General features: G+C 41.1%; 2 protein-coding genes across 2 annotated transcripts; both read right to left on the bottom strand.

Moving 5' to 3' along the window:
• Positions 1 to 249: 249 nt before the first annotated feature.
• On the bottom strand, positions 250 to 11,442 carry ppp2r2aa (protein phosphatase 2, regulatory subunit B, alpha a). The gene is made up of 10 exons (XM_080466672.1): positions 11,129 to 11,442; positions 10,465 to 10,542; positions 9,290 to 9,387; positions 7,211 to 7,376; positions 7,000 to 7,112; positions 5,493 to 5,670; positions 4,545 to 4,709; positions 3,037 to 3,206; positions 2,792 to 2,883; positions 250 to 2,489 (listed from the first exon to the last, which is right to left on the bottom strand). The coding sequence occupies exons 1-10, from the start codon at positions 11,133 to 11,135 to the stop codon at positions 2,210 to 2,212; spliced, it is 1,347 nt and encodes a 448-aa protein (XP_080322798.1). The 5' UTR covers positions 11,136 to 11,442; the 3' UTR covers positions 250 to 2,209.
• Positions 11,443 to 15,586: 4,144 nt separating this feature from the next.
• vps33a (VPS33A core subunit of CORVET and HOPS complexes) lies at positions 15,587 to 21,943 on the bottom strand. Its single transcript, XM_080468367.1, has 13 exons — positions 21,785 to 21,943; positions 21,380 to 21,445; positions 20,315 to 20,442; positions 20,008 to 20,194; positions 19,761 to 19,877; positions 19,507 to 19,681; positions 18,792 to 18,985; positions 18,005 to 18,131; positions 17,742 to 17,809; positions 17,504 to 17,641; positions 17,267 to 17,404; positions 16,922 to 17,090; positions 15,587 to 16,285 (listed from the first exon to the last, which is right to left on the bottom strand). Exons 1-13 carry the CDS (start codon positions 21,884 to 21,886, stop codon positions 16,092 to 16,094), a joined length of 1,803 nt encoding a protein of 600 aa, XP_080324493.1. The 5' UTR covers positions 21,887 to 21,943; the 3' UTR covers positions 15,587 to 16,091.
• Positions 21,944 to 21,999: the final 56 nt, after the last annotated feature.

Raw genomic sequence — 21,999 nt, 5'->3', positions numbered from 1 at the left:
CACTTTCAGGCTTTGAAAAAAAGAAAAGCCCATTGACAGAAAGTTTTTCCATCGTGTGTTATACGATCAATAACATCCGCTTCTATACAGCCAATCTTCTTTAAATAAGGAAAGTCTGCTTAGTTTTTTGTTTTGTTTTTAAAGAGCCAGGTCTGTACAGGAGAGCTACACCTGGATCACAAGAGAGGACGCTTCAAAACTCAAACTCACTCTGCCCAGACTGATGCTTCCACTCGTCTCAGGGAACTTGATTCAACAACTTTAATAGTATATGGTGGTTAAGATATCTGTCCAACATGGACAGATTCATTCACAGCCAACCAAAACAATATAAACATAAAATATGGCACAGAAACAGAACAGAAGTATCCTTAAGAAGTCAGACGTACTCCGATGTGTCAGAGTATGTTCGGCATGTCGTGTGTTACAGTCGGCCACATCAAAATGAAGAATACAGTTTCAGTGCTCATCTCCACAGAGGTACTGATACCTGAAAATACTTTTCTTTGGACAGCCCACATCAGAAATGATTTGCTGTCTCAATGTCAGAGAACCAAAAAAAAAAAAAAAACCTTTTGTCAACAGAAATACCTGCAAGAATGAAGAAACTGTCCCAAAGTCAGACGTTAACAAAAGGTTACCCGACACTCAAGAAACCCTGTGATCAGTCTGAGACAAACAGCTACAGAAACTACAGTGATCAGACTGTAATCCTATTGCCTTAATTTATACAAAAATAAATCAGCTATAGTGATCATTCTTCTTTTGTCATGTAAAGTATAAAACATCATATAGATATAAAAAAAAAAACCTACCAACAGAAAATAGATCCAAAGGGTAAAGCGATCGATTTGCAACAGTACAAGAGGCTTTGAGGGGAAGCGGCACGCCGAAGGAGAATCAGGCTGCAGCACGCCATCATTTCCTCTTTCATACATACGCTTTAATCCTGAGCTTCTTTTTGTTTTTAACTGTTGTCCGCACGAGTTCACCTGGTCTGCAAGACGGCTTTAAAATGCACATCCCATCAAGTGTTTAGGACTGGTTACTTTGGCATGATTACCCGCCACTCAACTCCAAATAACCACAAATGTGTGCACACCGGTGTTGTATCAACATTGAAAGGACTTAATTGGTGTTTTTTTATTGTCTTTGACCAGTAACTACAACTTACATGCACATTACTCCCTTCTTTTCCCCCTCAAATGTAGCTTTTTGAATACACCCGCCAAAAAAAAAAAACTGTTTAAAATTTGATTGGGGTAGAGGAATCAAAGATCTGAAACTTTTTGACAAAGCTGAGATCACAGATTGTTTTGAAAGCTAAAACCGTTGCACTTACAAGCCATCAATTCACAAATCAAACAAACTCAACAAATGTGAGCTTTATCAGTGTTATCATTTTATTTTACCCGTTTTTTTTTGTTTTTTTAAATTAAAAGGGCCAAAAATAAAATGTTAAAAAATAAAAACCTTAAAACTTTATAGTTTATATGTGAGGAGTGTCGAGAAAAAACAACAACAAAAAAAAACAACCTGTTCCAATAATATTGTTTTTGTTTTTGCTGCACCTATAGTGTGGATAAAAGTTAGCAGCAATGCAAGTTAACCCCGTGATTCCTTGTGAATGGGCGAATTCATAAGAGAACGTTAAACGAGCCCCGACAACCACAGAACCGCACTGAGCATGAGCAAAGAAGAGACGCTTGAAGCTGGCAGCCTGACGAATACTGGGCGAACATGGAGTGTGTATGTTTAGAGTGTCATGAAAAAGAACATAGCGACAGAACGATAGAAAAACAGTAAAAATAAATTCCTATTCCAACTAGTGAACTGCGGTTTCTACACAAGTCTAACAAATGGTAACTATGACATATGAGCGAACCATGTCGCGATGGCACAAAATAAAAATGAAGCCAAATATGTGTGTTGAACACATTTTCCCTTTGGTCTGGGATGTAGTGGAGCTTTAAATGCTCAGGTTAAAAAAAAAAAAAAAAAAAAAGGGAAACCATTGAGACTAAACTCAGATCTGAAAACCCTGAAATACAGACAGAAAATGATCTCATGGCTGTCTGTCTGGAGGTCCTGCGTGACAAAGCAGGTCTTGTTTTCCACGTGGAGAGATTTAGTTAAAAAAGACAGACAGCTTTTACGTCAGAGCAGACGGGCTCCAGCACAAACTGAGATCTGAGCGCGCCGACAAACTCTAGTTAAGATTTTCCTGGAATATGTACAGATTGTTGGTGGTGGCCACAGCAATGATGTTGTCCAGAGGGTGCCAGGCGGTATGGAGGATCTTCTTGTTAAAGTCCAAACTGTCTACACTGATCTCGTCCTTTTTGCGCTTCCCGCCCGTGCTTACTTTGCGAGGCTTCAGGACCGACCGCGGCTTACTGTTCTCCCGCGACGCCTCCAGCGTGACGTCCTGCCTGTAGCCCCGGTCGAACATCCTGAAGAAGTTGTTGTAGGAACCCGTCATCACGACGCTGCGGAGGGACGACACGTGAGCGAGTGAGTCCGGCAGCATCGACATCAACAGGAGCACAGTCAGGGAGAAACTTTCGACTCATATTGTTCCTTTTCATTAAACACTAAAAGGCTTATACAGAATCATGCCTCACTCAGCTGTGACATCTGACGGGAAAAAAATATATCTTTGGGTTCACAAATCTACTCAAAAAGTCTTTAAGCATGTGAAGGATGAATTTCAGAGTGTTGAATTGTGCACTGAATCTATTAAAACAACTCATCTCTCTTTTAATGTGAATGTGGTATAAGAAGTGCTCACCTGTCGTTCCCATTCCAGCAGCACTCAAACTTGTCGAAAATGCAGTCGTTCTCATAAAGCGAACACAATTTACTCCTGAGATATTCATGCACCTGTTACGAGAAAGTGACAAGGAAATCAGAATCAGCAGTCGGAGACCTTTATGATTTGAGGACGAGCTTCATGAATGAGCTCGCTCCTGTGGAGTGACAGAAGAAGAGCGTCAGCGGTTTTACTTCTCTCTTCCGGTGGGCGTCGTTACAGACCTGATATGTCTCAACTGGTCGAGTCTCCATGTTGAGATCCCAGATTTTGACGGACAGGTAGTCGCGGGTCATCATGTAGCGCCCGCTGTGGCTGAACTTCACGTCGGAAATGGATGAGATGATTTCGGAGAAGAATGAGCGATTGTTTGGATCCTCTGGCTCTTCAAACACTTGCGGAGAAAAAATAGATCAAAAAATACAAACACACCATTAGGTTACACTGCTGCAAATTCTTCCAAAAGTGCACAATTTATACAGCAGATAACCTCAGATTTAACCTCAAATTAATGCATTTCATTCTGTCACTTAAGCACTTAAACATCTGGTTATCTGCAAAGTACGGGCTGTTAACAGTGTTATGGAATCAAAAGGTCAACAAACTCTTTTATCTGGAGGATGTAAAGACGAGGAACTGCCAAACAAAGAAAATACATAGGCGAGGACAATCAACAGATAAAGAGATCCATGAATGCATCAGTCTTTTGTTGGCTCTTTATAGTACAACAGTTTCCGGTTATAACTGGAAACCAAGTCGACTCCACGAGGCTTGAGAAGCGCCGTCTCCACTTTGAAATGGTTCGATTGAAACACAAACAACTGGACTCTGATCGGCTCATGCACACGGTGAGTCAACACAACCAGATATAAGCACAATTACATTAGAAACAAATCCATACTGTGAAGGCTTTTTGGACACGATAACAGACGTGTGCTTCAAACATTGAAAGTCAATAACAACCAACATTGAGAGGATGTGGCATTGATGTTGAAGGAAGATGCGACCTGAGGTCCATCCTGAGCAATGTGTCTCTCTGTCAATGTAATGAAGTCAATAACACAACAACTTTCCAATAATGGAATAAAATACTAAAAGGCATAAGTCATAATTGAGCGCATCGAGTTGCAGTATCTTCAATGAATGACGGCTATCCCAGCCACTATACATGTTTTGATAAGCAGACTGCACACAAAGCTTTTATTTTAAGAGATGTAGTCCTATTCATGTGTCATTACTGGTGCAGTTATTACATTTCTGAATGTATGTCTTTAATTCTTCTTCCATCATGTAATATCTTGTCACACTCTTGGCGAATTATTGCATTACTGGCTTCATTATTGAAAAAGGCCAAAATTATTACATCATTGTGCCCGTCAAACTTTAAAGCTCTTCCTTCTAAATAGTCTTTATTCTACTGTCAAGGACTTCTCTTATGCACATATTGTTTATTACCATTAATCCTTCATTACATATACCGTATATATTCAATATTTCTATATACTGTCATTTACTACTTTGTGTGAAGCAACAAAAAGACTTTCTGTTCCGTTGATAACAAGATGAAACCACAATCTTGGGCAGCCCTGCAGCTTGTGGTGGAAGCAGTTTCTAACTTCCTACAATTCTTTATTCGGTTTCCATTTCAACATCCATGATGGTGCGACGTGCGTTTGGTCGGCAACCATGACCGTTGCGTTGTGCTCAGACAACAGGACTAAAATCGACTTACATTTGGCGTGCTGGTCGCACAGCGCCGACGCCCTCATGTCGCACAAACGGATGGTGCCCTTGCTGCTGCTGTACACAAAAGTGTTGCATTGGTTCGGGTGGAACTCTGATGCCGTTATCACTTCTGTCAACTCCTCCATATTAGCTGGTTTAATGTCAACGATATCTGGAGAGGTGAGGTTAAGGTCAAAATTGTACACATAAAATAAATACCTACATTTGTGATTTTGGTTTCAATGGTGATCACTCAATCAATAAATTAAAAGAAAGTGATTTGCTCAGATCAAAACATTCCTAACGTTTCATTCACATTAAACCTGAAGAGTACGCTCCTGCACAAATGGTTCGAACCAGCCACTGTCATGGACAAGCACACCTAATTCAAATGAATGGGTACTGACTCAACTCTAGTAAAAGCCCAACAATGACCCATTCATCTGAATTAGATGTGTAAAGTCGTCCACACAACCAGGGCTAAAGAAGGTGGAAGTGATACGTTTCCCGCTTTGCTGCCATCTGGTGGTGGTAGAAAAACTCTACATCCTGAAAGAGGGACAGACCAACTTATTTTGTCTGTATCCATGGTATTGTTACATGCCCACTGAAATTAATAGGAGTCAATAATTGTAATGAAACAGGTAATTTGGAAAGCAGCAGGTTGCACAGGCTGGTGTTCAATTCCTGTTTCTGAAAGAAAGATTATCGTTTAGGAGAACTGCTCACCAACCGAGGCACCACTCACACTTCTGATGCAGATTCCTAGTCTGAAATAAATTTGCAACACTTCTCTGGTTCACTTTGGGCTCACACTGACAATAAATAAATACTGAAGAGCTGTTGCCTATTCTTGCTACACTTCTCTTTCACAGGACAGATACTTAATAGCTCTGGAGAATAAATATGAGCAACGCACAAGCGCTGCTGTGTAAAGTTAAAGACGGAAGGATACTGAAGCTGCGGTCTGTGATCTCCAGATGCCAGAGGTTAACGCGCAGGTCATCTGCAGACAGGTACGTCTCGTGGTCACTGTTGACGGAGATGGAGTTGATGTGGTAGGTGTGAGCATTTGCAAACACGCGCCGGGGGCTGGCTTCCACCATCAAGTCCATGGGCATCAACACTGGTACCTAAAGGAGAAACAAAATCAAGTGTCAATTTTGTCTTCAAGGACAATAAAGACCTCAGACATGTGTCCACTTCATTTTGTTGAAGGCTTCAGGAGGTTAATGGTATAAATTGAGTTTGAATGTACCGTGTTGGGAAGCAAAAAGTTTAACCTCCAGAGTGCTTGTGGTTGAAGATTGTGATTAAAGAGCTCCGAAAACAATATTTATGGGAATATTCCCAAAATATACGGCTTGCTTTTGGTCTGTCCTAGATGAAAGTCGGGCAAGTGTAACGCGGCAGAAATAACTCCACCATCAAAGCAATATCTACAATCCAACAATAGTTTGCAGACTTTCAAGGAGGTTAAAGGCTGAAACCACATCCACAGATTCTTCCATGCTTCTACTATAACGGGTGAATTCTGAGTTAGCTACATCAGAGGTCTCCAACCTCGGTCCTCGAGAGCCCCTGTCCTGCAGGGCTTAGCTCTCTCCCAGTTGCAACACACCTGACTGCAATGAGAGGCTCGTTATTGGGGTTTTTCCCAACCTTGGTGATGACATCATCATTAGATTCAGGTAAACTGAAGCAGAGAGAGAACTAAAACATGCAGGACCGAGGTTGGAGACCTCTGATCTACATCGTTCCGTCTGGCATATAGTAAACGTACAAGACTGCTATAATTGCAGCCTGGAAGTGACTTCAAATAAAAAAACTCTTCATGCAGATGCGACAGCGCTCGATGTTGGCGGTACCTTAAGGACCGGCACGAAGAAACAAGAGAACGTGCTTTAAAGCAAGAAAGAAAAAAGGCTTCATCTCCAGTGCACAGCAGGCTTGTCTCTTAAAACGGAGTCTATAATTGGAAATGGGTCAAAATATATAGATCTACGTTTCCCAAACTGGAGGTGGCGATTAACCGGGAAGGGAAGTTAGTGGGGGAAACTGAAGCCGTATTAACTAATTTCAAATCATTCTGTGAAACTGAAGTAGAAATGATCATTATCAATATTATGAAGCAATCAACAACTTTTTTATCTTTCTTAGCTTAATTAAATCAGCGTCTGTTGGACGTGTACATGAATCAAAATGACTGGAAGGCAACAAGTTAAGAAAAAGGATCACACCAACTCTTATTAAACATCGTTTAAAGGCGATAAAAACTTAAGTTGTAAACTTGGCACATTTTAAGAGAAACACCTTCTGTCCCACGTTCCAGTTACTCACAACCAAATCTTAGAGAGTCGAGATTCAATTCATCATTTGCATTAAAAGTAAAAACAGACGTTTGGTTAACATACATATGGCAAAGATATTCATCGTGTTCTCAAAAAGGCTTTTACACTCACCCGTAATGACGTGACTGAATTTGGATCTCGGTATCGTCCATCCTCTTCTTTTAAATTATAACCTTCTGGTCTCTTGTCACGCTCGCTTATTTTCCATAACTTTATTGTTTTGTCTGTCAGTAAAACAATGAATGAATAACAGGTTGGGTTAAATTGATATTCAATCTGAAGAAAATGTTACTAATGCAGTTACAAAGAGCAGTTAACAAACCATTTGTAGACAGAAGGAAATGTGCTGCGTTCTTCTGAGGCAGCCATCGTATCTTGTTGATCTTCTCCTCGATCTCCAGACTTTTTAGGTAGTCAAACTCCGGCTCGTGACTCTGGAAGGTGCTGTAAACGTTGTACTCACCTCGGCACAGTGGCTGATTCTTACTCTACAAGAGAAAAGAAAAAAAGAGAGAGAGAGATCCCATTAAAGACTTTAAGTTTGTGTTGAACAAGTTTTTAGATTTGCTGCTCGATATACATTACAGAAGTTAAAGAGGACACAATAAGTCACTCAATGCAGAGCGGAGTTTAGAAGTAAGGCAGTTCTTTACGGCTTTAACACCCGAACTTAAAACGTCCTTGGAACAACAAAATCTAACCAATTTCACGAAGAGTCCACATATTATAGAGATTTGAAAAGCTGCACCTGCCTCTGCAGTAATCACATTGCCTCAAACTGTTTTACAAACTGATTAGATTTATTAGCCATCTGCCACTGCTTAATGAAGTTTAACTAAATCCTACTGCAGCAACTTTTAACCAAATAGTCAGGAGTAGGTATAGATAGATAGATAGATAGATAGATAGATAGATAGATAGATAGATAGATAGATAGATAGATAGATAGATAGATAGATAGATAGATAGATAGATAGATAGATAGATAGATAGATAGATAGATAGATAGATAGATAGATAGATAGATAGATAGATAGATAGATAGATAGATAGATAGATAGATAGAATTGTGTAACCCAATGGGTGTCAGACATTTGTCTTTGACGGGGCTCAAAATTGCCTAACACCTGCCTAGCCCCGTTTTCTTTTCTTTGTTGTCTTGGTTGGTGATGCGTGATTGTTTTATTTTCTGTTTGCTGGTGAGGAAGTTGTACCAAGATGTGATATGAAGGTGAGAATGGATTCTATGAGTGACCGGTAAACCATTGTTAGAATCTTATTACTGATGTTGAAGTGCCTCAGCTTCCTGGGAAGATGGAGACGCTGGAGCGCTTTACTGTAAATGGTGTCGGTGTGTGTTTGGAAGGACAGGCGGGAGTCTATCTGTGTCCCTAGATACTTAAAACAGTCCACCTGTTCAACCTGTACTCCCTGGATAATCAGAGGTATAAAAAGCTGAGGTGTAATTGCTGCTCAGTCCCTGTCCAGACAGCACAGCTCCTTTGTTTTTTGGATATTTAGATACAGGAATTTCTCCCTGATGGTTGTGGCCAGGTCATTGACTGCCAGTTGGTACTGGATGGGAGCCTCCATACTGTCTATATATTACTAATATACTATTACTATATATTATACTTGCAACATTTGTTTGCTGACCCATTTCAAGCTGGTAGCCTTTGACATGCTGCCATTATTTCCGTTTAAGCATCTATAGCAGACGTTTGACCAATTCAATATTGCACAACATCTGAAACTACAATTTCTTCTAAAACACTTATATGGTCACTTTAAAAAAAATAAAATAGAGAGATCAAACTGATGTGCCGTCTTATCTGCACCAAGAATACCATCTGATTCAGTCAGTTGACTGATCCTATAATAATTTGAGCTGTGACGCTGGCCATTTACAACATAAGGAGAAGATCCCATATGGAAGCCCGTCAGTATTGAAGCAAATAATCAGACTTGTTTTTTTGTTTAATAAACTAGAACACCAAAGAAAACACTCTCCTTGTTCAGGATGTGAACATTCTGATTGGGTCATAATCAGGGCTATAACCCCCCCACAGTCAGATAGAAGCGTTTGCATGATGCTATTTTAATTTGATGGTCATTTTAATTTGATGGTTATTTTAATTTGTTCACAAAATAGAAGCTAGTGACTAAAAACATTTTGCACCACTATTAAAAGGTCTGCATTTGAGTATTTCCAATATGCATCATGTGTTGTTTATGCATCTTGAATTCTTGTTAATGTAGATGTAGGACCCTATAAAGCACTTTTGTGACCCCCTCTGTGAGCAGTGCATCAGTGCATGAGGAAGTGCAGCAGCCAACTTCTCTACATTAAAAATAAAGTGTGCAAAGCACAGTATGTTAGCACATCGTCACACTGTCCTACCTCTGGCTCCTGCTGGAAGATCACAACACGACCTCCCTTGTCCCCGGTGGCCAGAAGCTCCCCAGAGTGATTGAATTCAACAGTAGATATGATGTCCGCTGCCAAAAGTAAGTAAAACACAGTCAAACCTTTTTAATAAAATGAAAACCTTTCTTTCTGCCTTACACATTCACCCCGATTTGTCCACCTGTGATGGATGGGAATCATTTCAACCATGGTGAAAACACAACAGAGTAGTGACGCACATCTATATACAGTAGACACACAAGCAAACACAGTGTTCCGACAGAAAAATCTGAATGCAGTGTGAACAAAACTGTTCCGTTTAGAGCTACAGAGCACTTTACAAAATACAAGCACTCTCAACAAATCCTACAACAACAATCAATACCCGTTTGCAGGCTGGCACTATTCTGAGTTGCTGCTGCAATCCTTAATATAGACAGTGGCCTTGTTCCACTCGTAACACAGCACACAAAGTGCCTGACACAACCTGACTCCGTGCAAACAATCGTATCAAATAATAATCAAAAAAAGGAAAAAAGAACGATTTAGAAGGCATCGAATTAGAACTTCGCAGCGCTGAACTTTCCCCATGTGGTGTCATGGTGTTGACTCAAGGAGAGGCTCTCATTTTGTTCTAAGGCTAAGCTTACTATAAACAACCATGTGGCCTTTTACAAATGTTGGTCCACAATGAACTGTACATTTGTTTTGAAGATCTACCTTTACATAAATTTCCCTTATGTTGTGTTATCTACAGGAAGGCAGCTCACAAAACTATAAAGAAGTACTTTGAGTAAAAAAACAACGAAAAAACCACCAATAGGAAGAGATAATTAAATAATAAAGGCTTTTAAAACAATGTGAAAATAGGTCCTATACTTTGCTTTGTACAAGCAAAGATTCAAAGTGATAAATGCATTAAAACCTTTTTCTTATACTAAATCCTTTTTTTCTGCAGAGGTGCACCTTATTGCACTTCAGCTCTGGTGTGCACCATTACACTCAAAAACGTGCACATATTATGCAACAGTCCATCGGATTGTAAATGTATTGTGTTGACATTTTGAAGTAATTATCCTCAAAATAGAAGTTGACTATTTTAGCAAGCGTACATGCATGAGATGCTCAGGGATCCCTCCAAGTTTTTTTGTGTTTTTTTTTTTTTTTACCTTCAGCGACGTCGTCGTCTATCGCCCCTTTGACTTGGGAGAAGCACCACTGCATGTCACCGCTCCCACCTCCGGACCCTGCACACACACACACACACACACACACACACACACACACACACACACACACACACACACACACACACACACACACACACACACACACACACACACACACACACACACACACACACACACACACACACACACACACACACACACACACACACACACACACACACACACACACACACACACACACACACACACACACACACACACACACACACACACACACACACAGAACTTTATGTATTTGACACCACCATTAAAAAAATCTACTTCACATGCGTTAGCTTTGCTGCTAACACGGCTAAAAGTTGTAAATATGTGAACAGGGCTGCGTAGAATTACACTGTAACTGCACGTTTCATCTGCTGGGACAAACGCCAAAGTGGAGGACACAGTTTGGAGCGCGGATGTTGATCAGAATTACGACTTTAATCACTGTCAACTGTCTCACTCCGGCATCTTGGAGGAGCCCTCGCCTGCTAGCTAGCCCGTGCTAGTTAACCACAACAGAGGAGAGGCGAGCGGAGCTGCGACTGTCAGATAAAAACGTGCATCTTTGGATCACCTAAAAGCACATTTGTCCCGCTGTTACCTGCCATGGTGAGCGGCTCAGACAGGGGTGTGTGTGGCGGGCTCGGGCCCGAGCTGGAGCGGGGCTGACCCGGGTCGGCTGGGAGGTTCGGGACCGAGGAACAGTGGAGGAATGAGGCGGGGGAGTGCTGCTCCAAACTCCGGGACACGGTGCGCCGAAGTCCTCTAGTCTGCGCTGACACAGACCCCGTGGGACAAGTTTTCAGGTGTAGTGAAGTCAGCTGCAGTCCCCCGGGCTGGTTTTGTAGACTTTGCACTCTACTTTGAGCTTTCCCTCGCCTCTCGCTGCCTCCTCTAGCCGTTCACTTTCAAAATGGCGCAACGCGGGCGGCGTTCAGCAGACACCGGATAGCGCCGAGGGCGCACCGCGAAATTATACCCCCGGACCAAGGAAAGGCGACGACGGTCTTTTTCTCCTTCTGGAAAACTGTACGATCGATCAGTTTAGTACGATTTTAACTTCCACCGAAAACTGACCCATACTTTTTGTATAAAAGTCTAAAATCCACAGACACCGCCCGTGTGCATTGTCTCGGTGAGGGAAATCGAACAACCCGCACACCCTGCGCGAATTCAGAGATTGACGCCAGAAAACCGATATAAAGGTCGATTCATACATTTCTATTTACTGTTAACTTCCGTGTTTATTTATCAAAACATTAACATTTAAACATAAAATTATTAAATATATTTGATGAATACAATATAAACACATTTTCAAGTCTATCATCTGTTGTTTTTTAAATGTCACTATGATTTAGGGTCAGCGTCATCATCATACCTTAGTCATCACTCAGCTTTATGACTTTTATTTTCTTTTATTGGTGAATAATCCCCCCCAAACAAAACGGTTTGGTGTGTGCTGAGCATATAATTCAAAGCCCCTGCTACTGTTCAGATAAACCTCTTACAAGATCTGTGAAATTAAAAGAAAGAGAGAAACTGAATAATGAAATAATCTTGCTACAAAGGCTTGATTCATCCAAACATGGACTCCAGTTAAAAATAGAATAGAATTTAATTGAATTGAAGTGAAATAATTTATCAATCCCTGGAAAAATTCTTGGAATTTTATTACATGTTTTAACAGACTTGTGGACTTGTTATAACAGGAGAGCAAAGATAAAATACGTATACAGAACAGTGGCTTAATTCCATAAATTACTGGGTACAAAGCTATAAAGCTGTGCCAAAACCTTGAAATGTGCTATTATGAGGTAACACCGTGGCAAATTCAAAAGGCCCACTTTGAAAAAGCCTCCATATTCTTCTTGTTTTTGTCAGCATTTCACACACATATACACAATTAAAATGCACTTTCTGTAATGGGTCACTGCAACCACTCAGGGATTAAATCTTGTATGTCATATTTAATTTTTTCCTTCGCCAACGAAAGTTGGGCAACCAACGAAGTTGGCCAAGACGGTTATGTTTCCGTCTGAGTGTATTTATTTATTTATTGGTTTGTATGCATGTATGTATGTATGTATGTATGTATGTATGTTCCCAACTTTTTACAAAAACTACTATTTTTTATCATCCAAGGACCAATCGATTACATTTTGGGACGTTAATGGCAAACCGTTTCCGAATAAATCCCCAAAAACTGTGAAAAAGTTTCCCACACAAAGCGGATGAGAGAAGCACCTCATGGAGGAGATCAATGGAGATCAGCTTCTGTTGCCATGGAGACGCTCCCCACTCAGTGTTTCACACAGTGATGTTGCTACCTCACTTACCTAGTTAGCATCGATATGAGCTCAATTCCGCAAACAAATGTGGCGTTGGTGAAAGTATGCACTCTACCGAGTGCCTGTTCTAGTTGATATCATGCTTTTAGTTGTTAATGGACACTGCCACAGCAGATAGGCGACAGGACATGGAAGAGATAAATGACAGACATCCCAGGCCAGATGCAGTATCAACCGGGAGCACTGGCCTCATACACCCTAAGTCACACAGGATAATCATAGTAATAAATCCAAATTAATCAAATATAAAGGTCACTGTATCACTATAAAGTGGAATCACAAAGGCCTCAAAACAATAAATTTATGATCCAAATCGTTTTGTTCTTTTTTTTTTGCTAGAGTTGCTGCCACAGTATTGAAAGCCATAGAGGCCTTTCTGAAATCACCGCACATTCATTCCCACAACATAAACCTTTATGATAATTTCGGCTCGTTATGAGCCTGGTGACCCCCAGGGTGCGATTCCAGCTTCGGCAGATTTCAACAGAGGAGAAAGCTTTGTTTAGAGAAAAACACTACAATAGAGAAACACTTCTCACTGGCATTACCATTGTGTGCATGACGTATGTTGGTATTTTGTCAAATTTTAAACACACAATAGGGAAAACACTTATAAAGCTTTTATCAGTTAAGATATACAGTGTCATTTTATGTTATGCCCACAAACATGATTCATAGATTTCTTGTGATTTCAAAGCACCGAATTCTAAATCAAACATTATTCACACAACTAGCAGACACACTGGATGCAAAGTGACTTGTCTAAAGGGATTCTCACTGTGGACTTGTCCTGAACTATTTGTTTCAAGGTGCCTTTGCACCTGCAAGGGCTGGAGCTCAACTAAAAAGAAAGATGAGAAACACAATAACTCCAGCTGTGGTTGTCGTTTTATAGGAACTGCATAGACCACACATCTCGATAAGCTTTGCCACAGTCAGCTCCAAGTCCAAGAGGTTTGTTCTTCGACGCCGATGTGAATGTCACTTCCCCACCATGAAGTAAGTGGTCCATCTGGCGAGGAGCAAAGCGCCGAACAGCACGGTGTAGCTGAAGAGAACAAATTTGAGGATTTCCTTGAATGTCCGGAGGAAGCGGATGAACAGCGGTTCGACATCAAAATACATCTGCTGTGTCTTCTGCCTGCGGCCCGGGTCAATCATGTTCTCACCTCGACCCATTCTACACACACACACACACACACACACACACACACACACACACACACACACACACACACACACACACACACACACACACACACACACACACACACACACACACACACACACACACACACACACACACACACACACACACACACACACACACACACACACACACACACACACACAGACCAAATAAAGGTCATATCAACAAAGATTTTGAAGGTTTACAATAAACTGGGGACATAAAAACAGTCCCTGAATGAAGTAAAATACACATCAATACATTTCCTGTCCAGCAGAAGCCGAAGGAACTGGGCTGAGAATGAACGACTGTTAATTGATCTGTAAATTGTGCTAAGTGGATCCAGTATCGATCTGCTTTGTTTGTGTACAGTCATAAACAATACGCTGAACATCTTCAGCTTTCACCGTGTCTCTTTCAAATATTTTATGGAGACGGTGTGAAACTGTCCAAAAATTAAACGGCTATTTACTGGGAAAAACCCTCAACTTCTTTTCATCAATGAAAACATTTCATATAACTGACATGGCTTATTTATAAACCATCTTATATAAAGTTATGCTCATTAAAAGGTGCTATTTTGTAGTATTATTGTAAAAGCAAATATAAAATGTACACACCGGAGAACTAAACATCCTCTTCTGGTTAACCGACTTCAACTATATTAAATTAGACACATTCAAACATGCATGAACCTTAAAACATACATATTGAAATAACAGAAGTAAAATAAGAAACACTCACACCTTGGTGTTGTTGCAGGACAGGAACAGATCAGAAGGAAGGCTCCTGTGCTTCCAGCCCTGTAGTCCAAGTTGGTGTGTGTTTTCTCTAGTGTCTCAAGCTCCTCGTGCAGAGGAGGAGCCAAAAAGCAAAAAGTGTTCACAAGGACCCGAATCCCCTGGGATTCAACTAATGGCAATCAAAGTCTCCAGTGTGCACCTGCTCCTCAAACAAAGGAACAGCGGTGGTGAGAAACCCCTCAAAATGTACACAACTTACTATTTTATGAATAATGTATGCAAAGTGGTTTTCAAGACTTCTCGCCAATCAAGGAGGAATTTAGCAAAGACCACACAAGAAAGAGTTCACCAAAAACATCCCCGTCCTGCCAGCAGATCTCCGTACGTCTATAGCGTCATGCACACAGAAGGTATTGACTGATCCTGAGATCAAACACCCTCCTGCAGCACAGTTATCGTCTACCGGAACATGGAGCAAATGGCCTCCTAATTCAATCAGCGTCCTGCACTGTCAAATCATAGGCTGAGCTCTCCAGACAGCGCAGGGCCATTATCGGCTGATCAGGGGCCTGTTACTGTGCTAATTGCTCCTTCAGAGAGCTGCGCCACTGCTGATGGATATACTCCTGTCCCTGCTTTTCATCTGCTTGCAATCAACATCCCTTGCCAAATATTGCCAGATGATCAGAAGCAAAATAGCCAAATAATGGAGGATCTTTAACCTCGCTGAAAGCAAAGAACCACAGAAATATGGGTTGGAAAAAAAACTTGAGGAAAACATGAAAATCAAAATGCATCTTTATTAGTTTTACACATGAACTCATACAAACATTCAAAAGATTTCGAATGTTAAGAAAAGAAACAATATACATACAGTAACTGCATACTACAGCAACAAGCTTAGTGATGCAAATCAATGCAGTAGCATTGGTCAGGGTTTATTTACACTGTGTTGTCCATGTGCAGGTCACAAGCTGAATAAAAAGTAAAGAAGGAATCAATGTAGATCTTCCACATGCACGAGATTCAAAGTCGCACAATATAAGTGCGAGGCCTAAAGAATACTCGTCTGTAACTTGAGATGACTTTATTTCCAGAAAGACTGGAACAGGATGCCTTTTAAAGAGTTTTGTTGATGCTGGGTTAAGCAGCTCAGACATCAATGAAGCACCTGCAGCACACTGATGCGGACGGGGGGGAAAAAAACCCAAAAAACAACCCACGGCTGAGGTTTTCTGATGGATGCAGCGTTTGATGTGGCCAGGTGTGCATGCAGGTGACTCAGGGTGTCTGGGACTCGGGCCGGTCCATGAGGGACTTGATCCATGTAGTACCGTTTAGGAGTTTTGTGGTGGCAATGATATACTCCATGCCGCTGTCTTCCATCTGTGAGAGGAAACGAAGAGCGGCTATTTCTGCGTACGTCACCCCGCCGAGGAAGAACACCAGAGTCGTCCGGTTCTCTCCCTGCTGGCCTGCATGACGATTAAGAGGAGGCATATGTCACACAGCAGAGAGCCGACTGAGATGTATGAGAATTCTACTATCAAATCCGCATTGAAAATACAACGAAATGTAAAACTGCCAACTCTCCTCTGGTCAACCACCATTTTCTTTCTGTGACGTTAAAACACTGATTTAGTGGTACACTCCCCCAAGATTACTGTTTTTCCATTCATTATCACATGTAAAAAGCAATCGAAGGCAGACATGTTGCAACAAGTCAACTGTCTAATACCCAAACTCACAATTCTAATTAGCACATTTCAAGCAGAGTGTATAATTAAATCCATCATTCACGTCAGTGGAACACCTACTTCTGCCAAAATGAAAAGATGGGAAATAAACTGATGAAAAGCATCGCATGTCACTCATAAATCAAAGTTGTTTTTTCTTTTTTTTTCGCCTCGTCTTTAAAACAAACACACCAGTGTGACAGTGGTTTTAACGGCATTGTCAGATTTCTGCCATCAATCTGCCGCTGCCCAAGGTTTGACTTGAAACAAAGCCCACTGCTTATCTCGGTGCAGCAGGCAGGGTGGGTTTTGTCGGGCGGCGAGCGGCAGAGTAAACAGCGCTCACACACACACACAGCTTGGGCTGGTTCTTACGTTTCTTGTGAAGCCCAGAGGGAAGCTGCTGTCTCTCCTCAAAGTGTGGGCCCGGAAGCATCTTCAGCACCTCTTCGATGCTTCGCCACCCGGGCCTCGCCAAGACCTGAGTCAGTCGGATGCTCAGGGGAGCATAGCCACTGTACACATACGAGATGTCATTGGGGTTCTGGGGAATATTAAAACAAAAACACACACACACACACACACACACACACACACACACACACACACACACACACACACACACACACACACACACACACACACATTAAGACCGCTGGTCAACCCTCAAAATGTTCAAACTGCCTCCATAGTTGTTCGTATTGGACACACTGCTGGTACCTGCTCATTGGCATCCTCCATCCACAGTTTGAGGGTTTTTCTGATAGTGGGGTAGTTATTCCTTGAGGCTGTCTGTGGCTTCAGGAGACCCGACTTCTCCAGGTTGTTCAACGTCAGTATGTGTTTATATCCATAGGTCTGCGCAAGACAGGAAGAAATTCATCACGTTCCGATGACAGGACAGTTTGGAATTTAGCCACAATACAACAAGGTCTCTATTTGAGGCTTTGGCGTCACCTGGAGAATCTCCCGTTTGTAGTAGTCGAACACCTTCTGCTTGAGGCCGTTGTTGCAGACTGACTGCATACAAACCAGTCGCAGAATCTTGATCAGTGGATCTTTCTGCGCGATGCAGTCCTCGATGTACGTGTTCACCTGCAAATTTAATACATTGAACAAATTTAGTAAGCTTTAAGTAAACAAGTCATGTAAAATCATGTGTTTATGTTTATATTGGAGAGTTATTGAACTCCACCTTATCTGTATCAACACCCGTCATGAACTCCTGCTCCACAGTTAGATTATCAAAGAACGCCTCCGACGCTGAAACAGAAGTTAGAGCTTTTTAAACTGTAACAAAAAACAAAACAAAACAATACTTAAAGAAACAATGATTTTCAGCAGCCTTACAAAAAGATACAATAAGTTATTTCACTGTGTCTTTTTTAATTTCACAAAAAAAAGGACGTGTGTAGATATTAAAGAGAGTTTCAGAGCAAAACAAGGTCATCTACGTACTGGTGATATCCTTGATCAGCTCAGCTATAGACGTGTGGTTTGCCAGTGAACTTCTTGCTGCCTGCATGTGAGGCAGCTGAGACACAAACTGCTTGATTTCCCCGACTGTTTTAGCATTATGGCGTTCCTGCAAGACAAATAAAAATCATCTTTTTACTTAAAGAGCCGTTTTTAGTCTTTAGAAACATAGTCTAATCTTAATACGGCGAAGATAATGAATACAATTTTCATATGTTATCAGCTCTTGGTCAGAAACGTTTGAATGATCTTTAATCTTTAAAACTTGTTATTCTAAGAAGTGTTTAACAGATCTTTTTAGGATTTTAGAATTAAAAAAAACTACTCGAACAAAAGTCTGAATAGACTTGCTTAATTTAATGTTCATTGAGAAACATTCCAAGTGGCAAAATACATAAAATAAATAAGTTTGCTGTGCTACATTTCTTGAATTACAGCGTATATAACTATCAGTATACCCGAGCGCTCTCATCTCATGACTATGTATGTTTGAGCTTATTATGAAACCTGCTTAAACAATTGGCATTCCATTTGATCTCCATCTTTTTCTTATCACTTCTCCAGCCTGATAAGATAAATTTCCGTTTTGACCTTTGCTGTAAAATGCCTCACAGATTACAATCAGATCAGAGCGGATGTCTGGAAGTGATCCTTTGTTGTTCACTGAAAGCACCAAACACCGTAATTTACATTTTTAATCTTTCCTGTAATGAGGAGAGCGTCGTCTTGTATAGCAGGAAAACTCGGGGAGACAATTTTTACTACAAACCTCAAATGCAGCGGATATAATTTTAGCCTTCTTGCTGAGAGCGGCTCCAACGGCATTGAAGTTTTTGTCCCGGATTTCTGCATAAAGTTCCTCCGCAGAGTTGAGCTGCAGCTTCTTGGGCTCTGTGGGTAAATCTTTACTTGCTTCACCTTGCTTCTTCTGCGCAAACTTCTCAGGAGGCAACTTGACATAACCTGTGAGACAGAAGGAGGTAGAAAACTGTTTGGAATGGAAGTTCAATGATTTGTTGTAGGGCCGGGCCACATGGCACACAGGCACTGATACCCATGACAAAAACATTTCTTTGAACTGCAGGATGAAGTTTTGAGTTAATAGAGAAAAACCATTACAAACACAGGGAGAATGTGCAAACTCTTCAGAGAAAGCACAGAAAGGCCCTGAACGCAGACTGGAACTGGGGTTTGCTGGGGTCAAGATTCCCCTGCCAGCTTTATTGCATCATCATGGACAGAGACGGGGCTAAGGAGGAAAATCAAATTACACCATTAAGCCCTGAAGAGATCATGGCGCTCTGCTCCTTTTAGAACAACCAGAGCGCATGCTAGATGCCACGACATCCAAGTCATTTGATTAATTGAAATGATGTCACATCCTTCTCTTAGGGGGAGGCAGATCATTCTCATAAACTGTGAAAATAACAGGCTTAATATTAAACTACATATTCTGAACAAACCCAAAAGGTATATTTTTTTACCATTACTGATTCCATAGATCTCATCAATGAGGCCCTCGTAGGTGAGCTGAGTGGCCAGAGGGGTGAGCAGGTCAACGTTACGGTCCAGTAGGAGAAGAGTATCAAACACCGGCAGAATCTGGTTTTGGCTGCCGGCAAACTCCCTCTTCATCCTCAACATCATGTTGGAAACATGCTGACAACCGATAGAGAATTTCTTTGTTAAATCATCAAACCTACATGATGACTAACAGACAAATTGATTCCCGACTCACCCGTGCACAATCTCCCTTTCCATATATCTGTGGAATCGTGCCGTACAGTGCTTGTAAAGTCATTAAACCTTTGGCTGTGTGGTACAAGCTGGTCTGGTCATTTTCTAGGTAACACTCCTGTGAGAGACAAAGAACATTAAAATGTGTATATATATTGAATTAGTGCAGATTCGAATACAAATGGAGCTTTAAAGTGGTTTATATATATATATATATATACATATAAGAGAGATGTAGAAGAACACACCCGGAAGGCACTCTCGTACTCCATGGATAGCAGGTCACCATCATAGGGAATCAGGTCCAGGATATACTCATCAATGTTGATGAAAGAGGCCAGCACGCCCTGCTCTTTCAGCCGCTGCTCGCACAGCATGCTCCGCCGAGGCACAAACAAGATGTGGAAGTCTCGGGGCGTGTGCATCTTATCCTCACTAGGAAAAGCACACCAGTGCAGGACATGAGTTATAGATTGTGTGAACAGAACAGCTTGAGAGACAAAGCAAAGTCAGAAATATAATGTCTTTAATACAAGATGAGTCACATAAACACACCTGAATACATTCTCGGCAATGATGTCCATGAGCTCCAGCCTGGGCCGGACGAAGAAGATGATATTTTTGACATCGGCAGAGGGGAGCCTGCCGCTCTTGAGGGTAAACATCTTTTCCACCTCATGTTCCTGGAAAACAAACAAACAAACAAAAAACTTACAACACCTGTTTACAAGCTACAAATAGATATTATGCTATATAATCTGCTGCTTGTAGTAAAATAATGAAGGTAAATGAAAATTTCAGCTCAATGCTCTTCAGCACTTCACAATTTCAGTCAGCCAATTCCATACACACATTAATAAAATCACAAATTGTCCTCTTCAGGGAAAAACATGAACTTTATTCTATTACCAACAGAAAGCTCACAAAGTTACAAAGATTCTGGACCCAGAACCAGAGCCACAGACTTGACGTCAAGCCAGACAGCACAACATGATGATTTGATTTAAACAAGTGTTTTCATTTTCTGATACTTGAGGGGCAGATGTATTAATCACATTTTTATTATGTTTCTATATACATCCGTATCACTGGACTGGGAATTTCTAAAGTAGCACTTTTAAATTTATTTGCATTGGAGTCAAATCGGTTCTGTACTGCATGTTTTACACACATATATTCCCCACCCTCCAGGCCACATCACCATAATTGACCACCTTCCTGAAAGCCTGGACATCAGACAGTAAATGTCTGTAATTTTACACCAGCTTCATCACCTGCTGGCAGCTGCTGTCACTCGAGCCATATAGAAAGTATCTGTGACAAGCTGGTGACACCTTGTACAGACCTGAGCATTCACAAACATGCAGTCACTTCTTTTATTTGACAATTGATAACATTGAACTGAATGCCAACCAAAATATAAAAAAAAATGGCAGAAGATTAACTATTAATTGTAGGGCATTTAAGGCAATGATAGTTGGATAAACTAATTATGTCAATATGAACAACCTCTGCTTGAATGGAAGAATATATAGATTAACAGACAAGAGTTCACAGTTTTCTTCAATCTTATAATCTCAGTGTTTGGATTATGTCAGTTGTGCAGGGTGATATACTTGCCTTTAACAAAGAGTACTGGGCTATCAGTCCAAAAGGCCCTGTTAGATATTCATCCCAAACTATTGCCTGCACAGAGAGAGAGAGAGAGAGAGAGAGAGAGAGAGAGAGAGAGAGCAGTTATAACATAATACCAGAAATGACCTCTTTGCGGAAATGTTCAGTGTTTGAGTTTATCTGATTCAATAATCTGATGAGCATGCAGACAGGCCAATAATGCCTGGAGATGTACCTTTGTGAATGTATATTCATGGGTACAAAACGACAAACATTATATACTTGTAATATCATGTTATCACAATTGAAAGCTCTAGTATGGGAACGTGACATATTTGATTTGATGACGTCAAAGAAAACTGGCGCCACCAATTCAGACACGTCCAAAGTGTTTCAACAGATTTTTATTACCTTGCTTCCTGCACATTTGTCCAGAAACTCTCGAAGCTCCTTTCGTGCCGCTTCTCGCAGTATGTTTAGGTTCACTCTGCCGTACGACAGGTGGGCAGCCATTTTTCTGGAGGAGAAAACAGAACGAGTCAGGTGACTTGACTAGGCAGGACCAGTCATGTGACCAAAGAGACGACATCGTCAAGATGATTCACCCCCACCATGAACAGAGAACA

The sequence above is a fragment of the Lipophrys pholis genome, assembly GCF_963383615.2.
Source record: "Lipophrys pholis genome assembly, chromosome: 7".
Classification (NCBI taxonomy): Eukaryota; Metazoa; Chordata; class Actinopteri; order Blenniiformes; family Blenniidae; genus Lipophrys; species Lipophrys pholis.
Note: the sequence above shows the minus strand (reverse complement) of the source record. Positions and strands in the feature narration are given on the sequence as shown.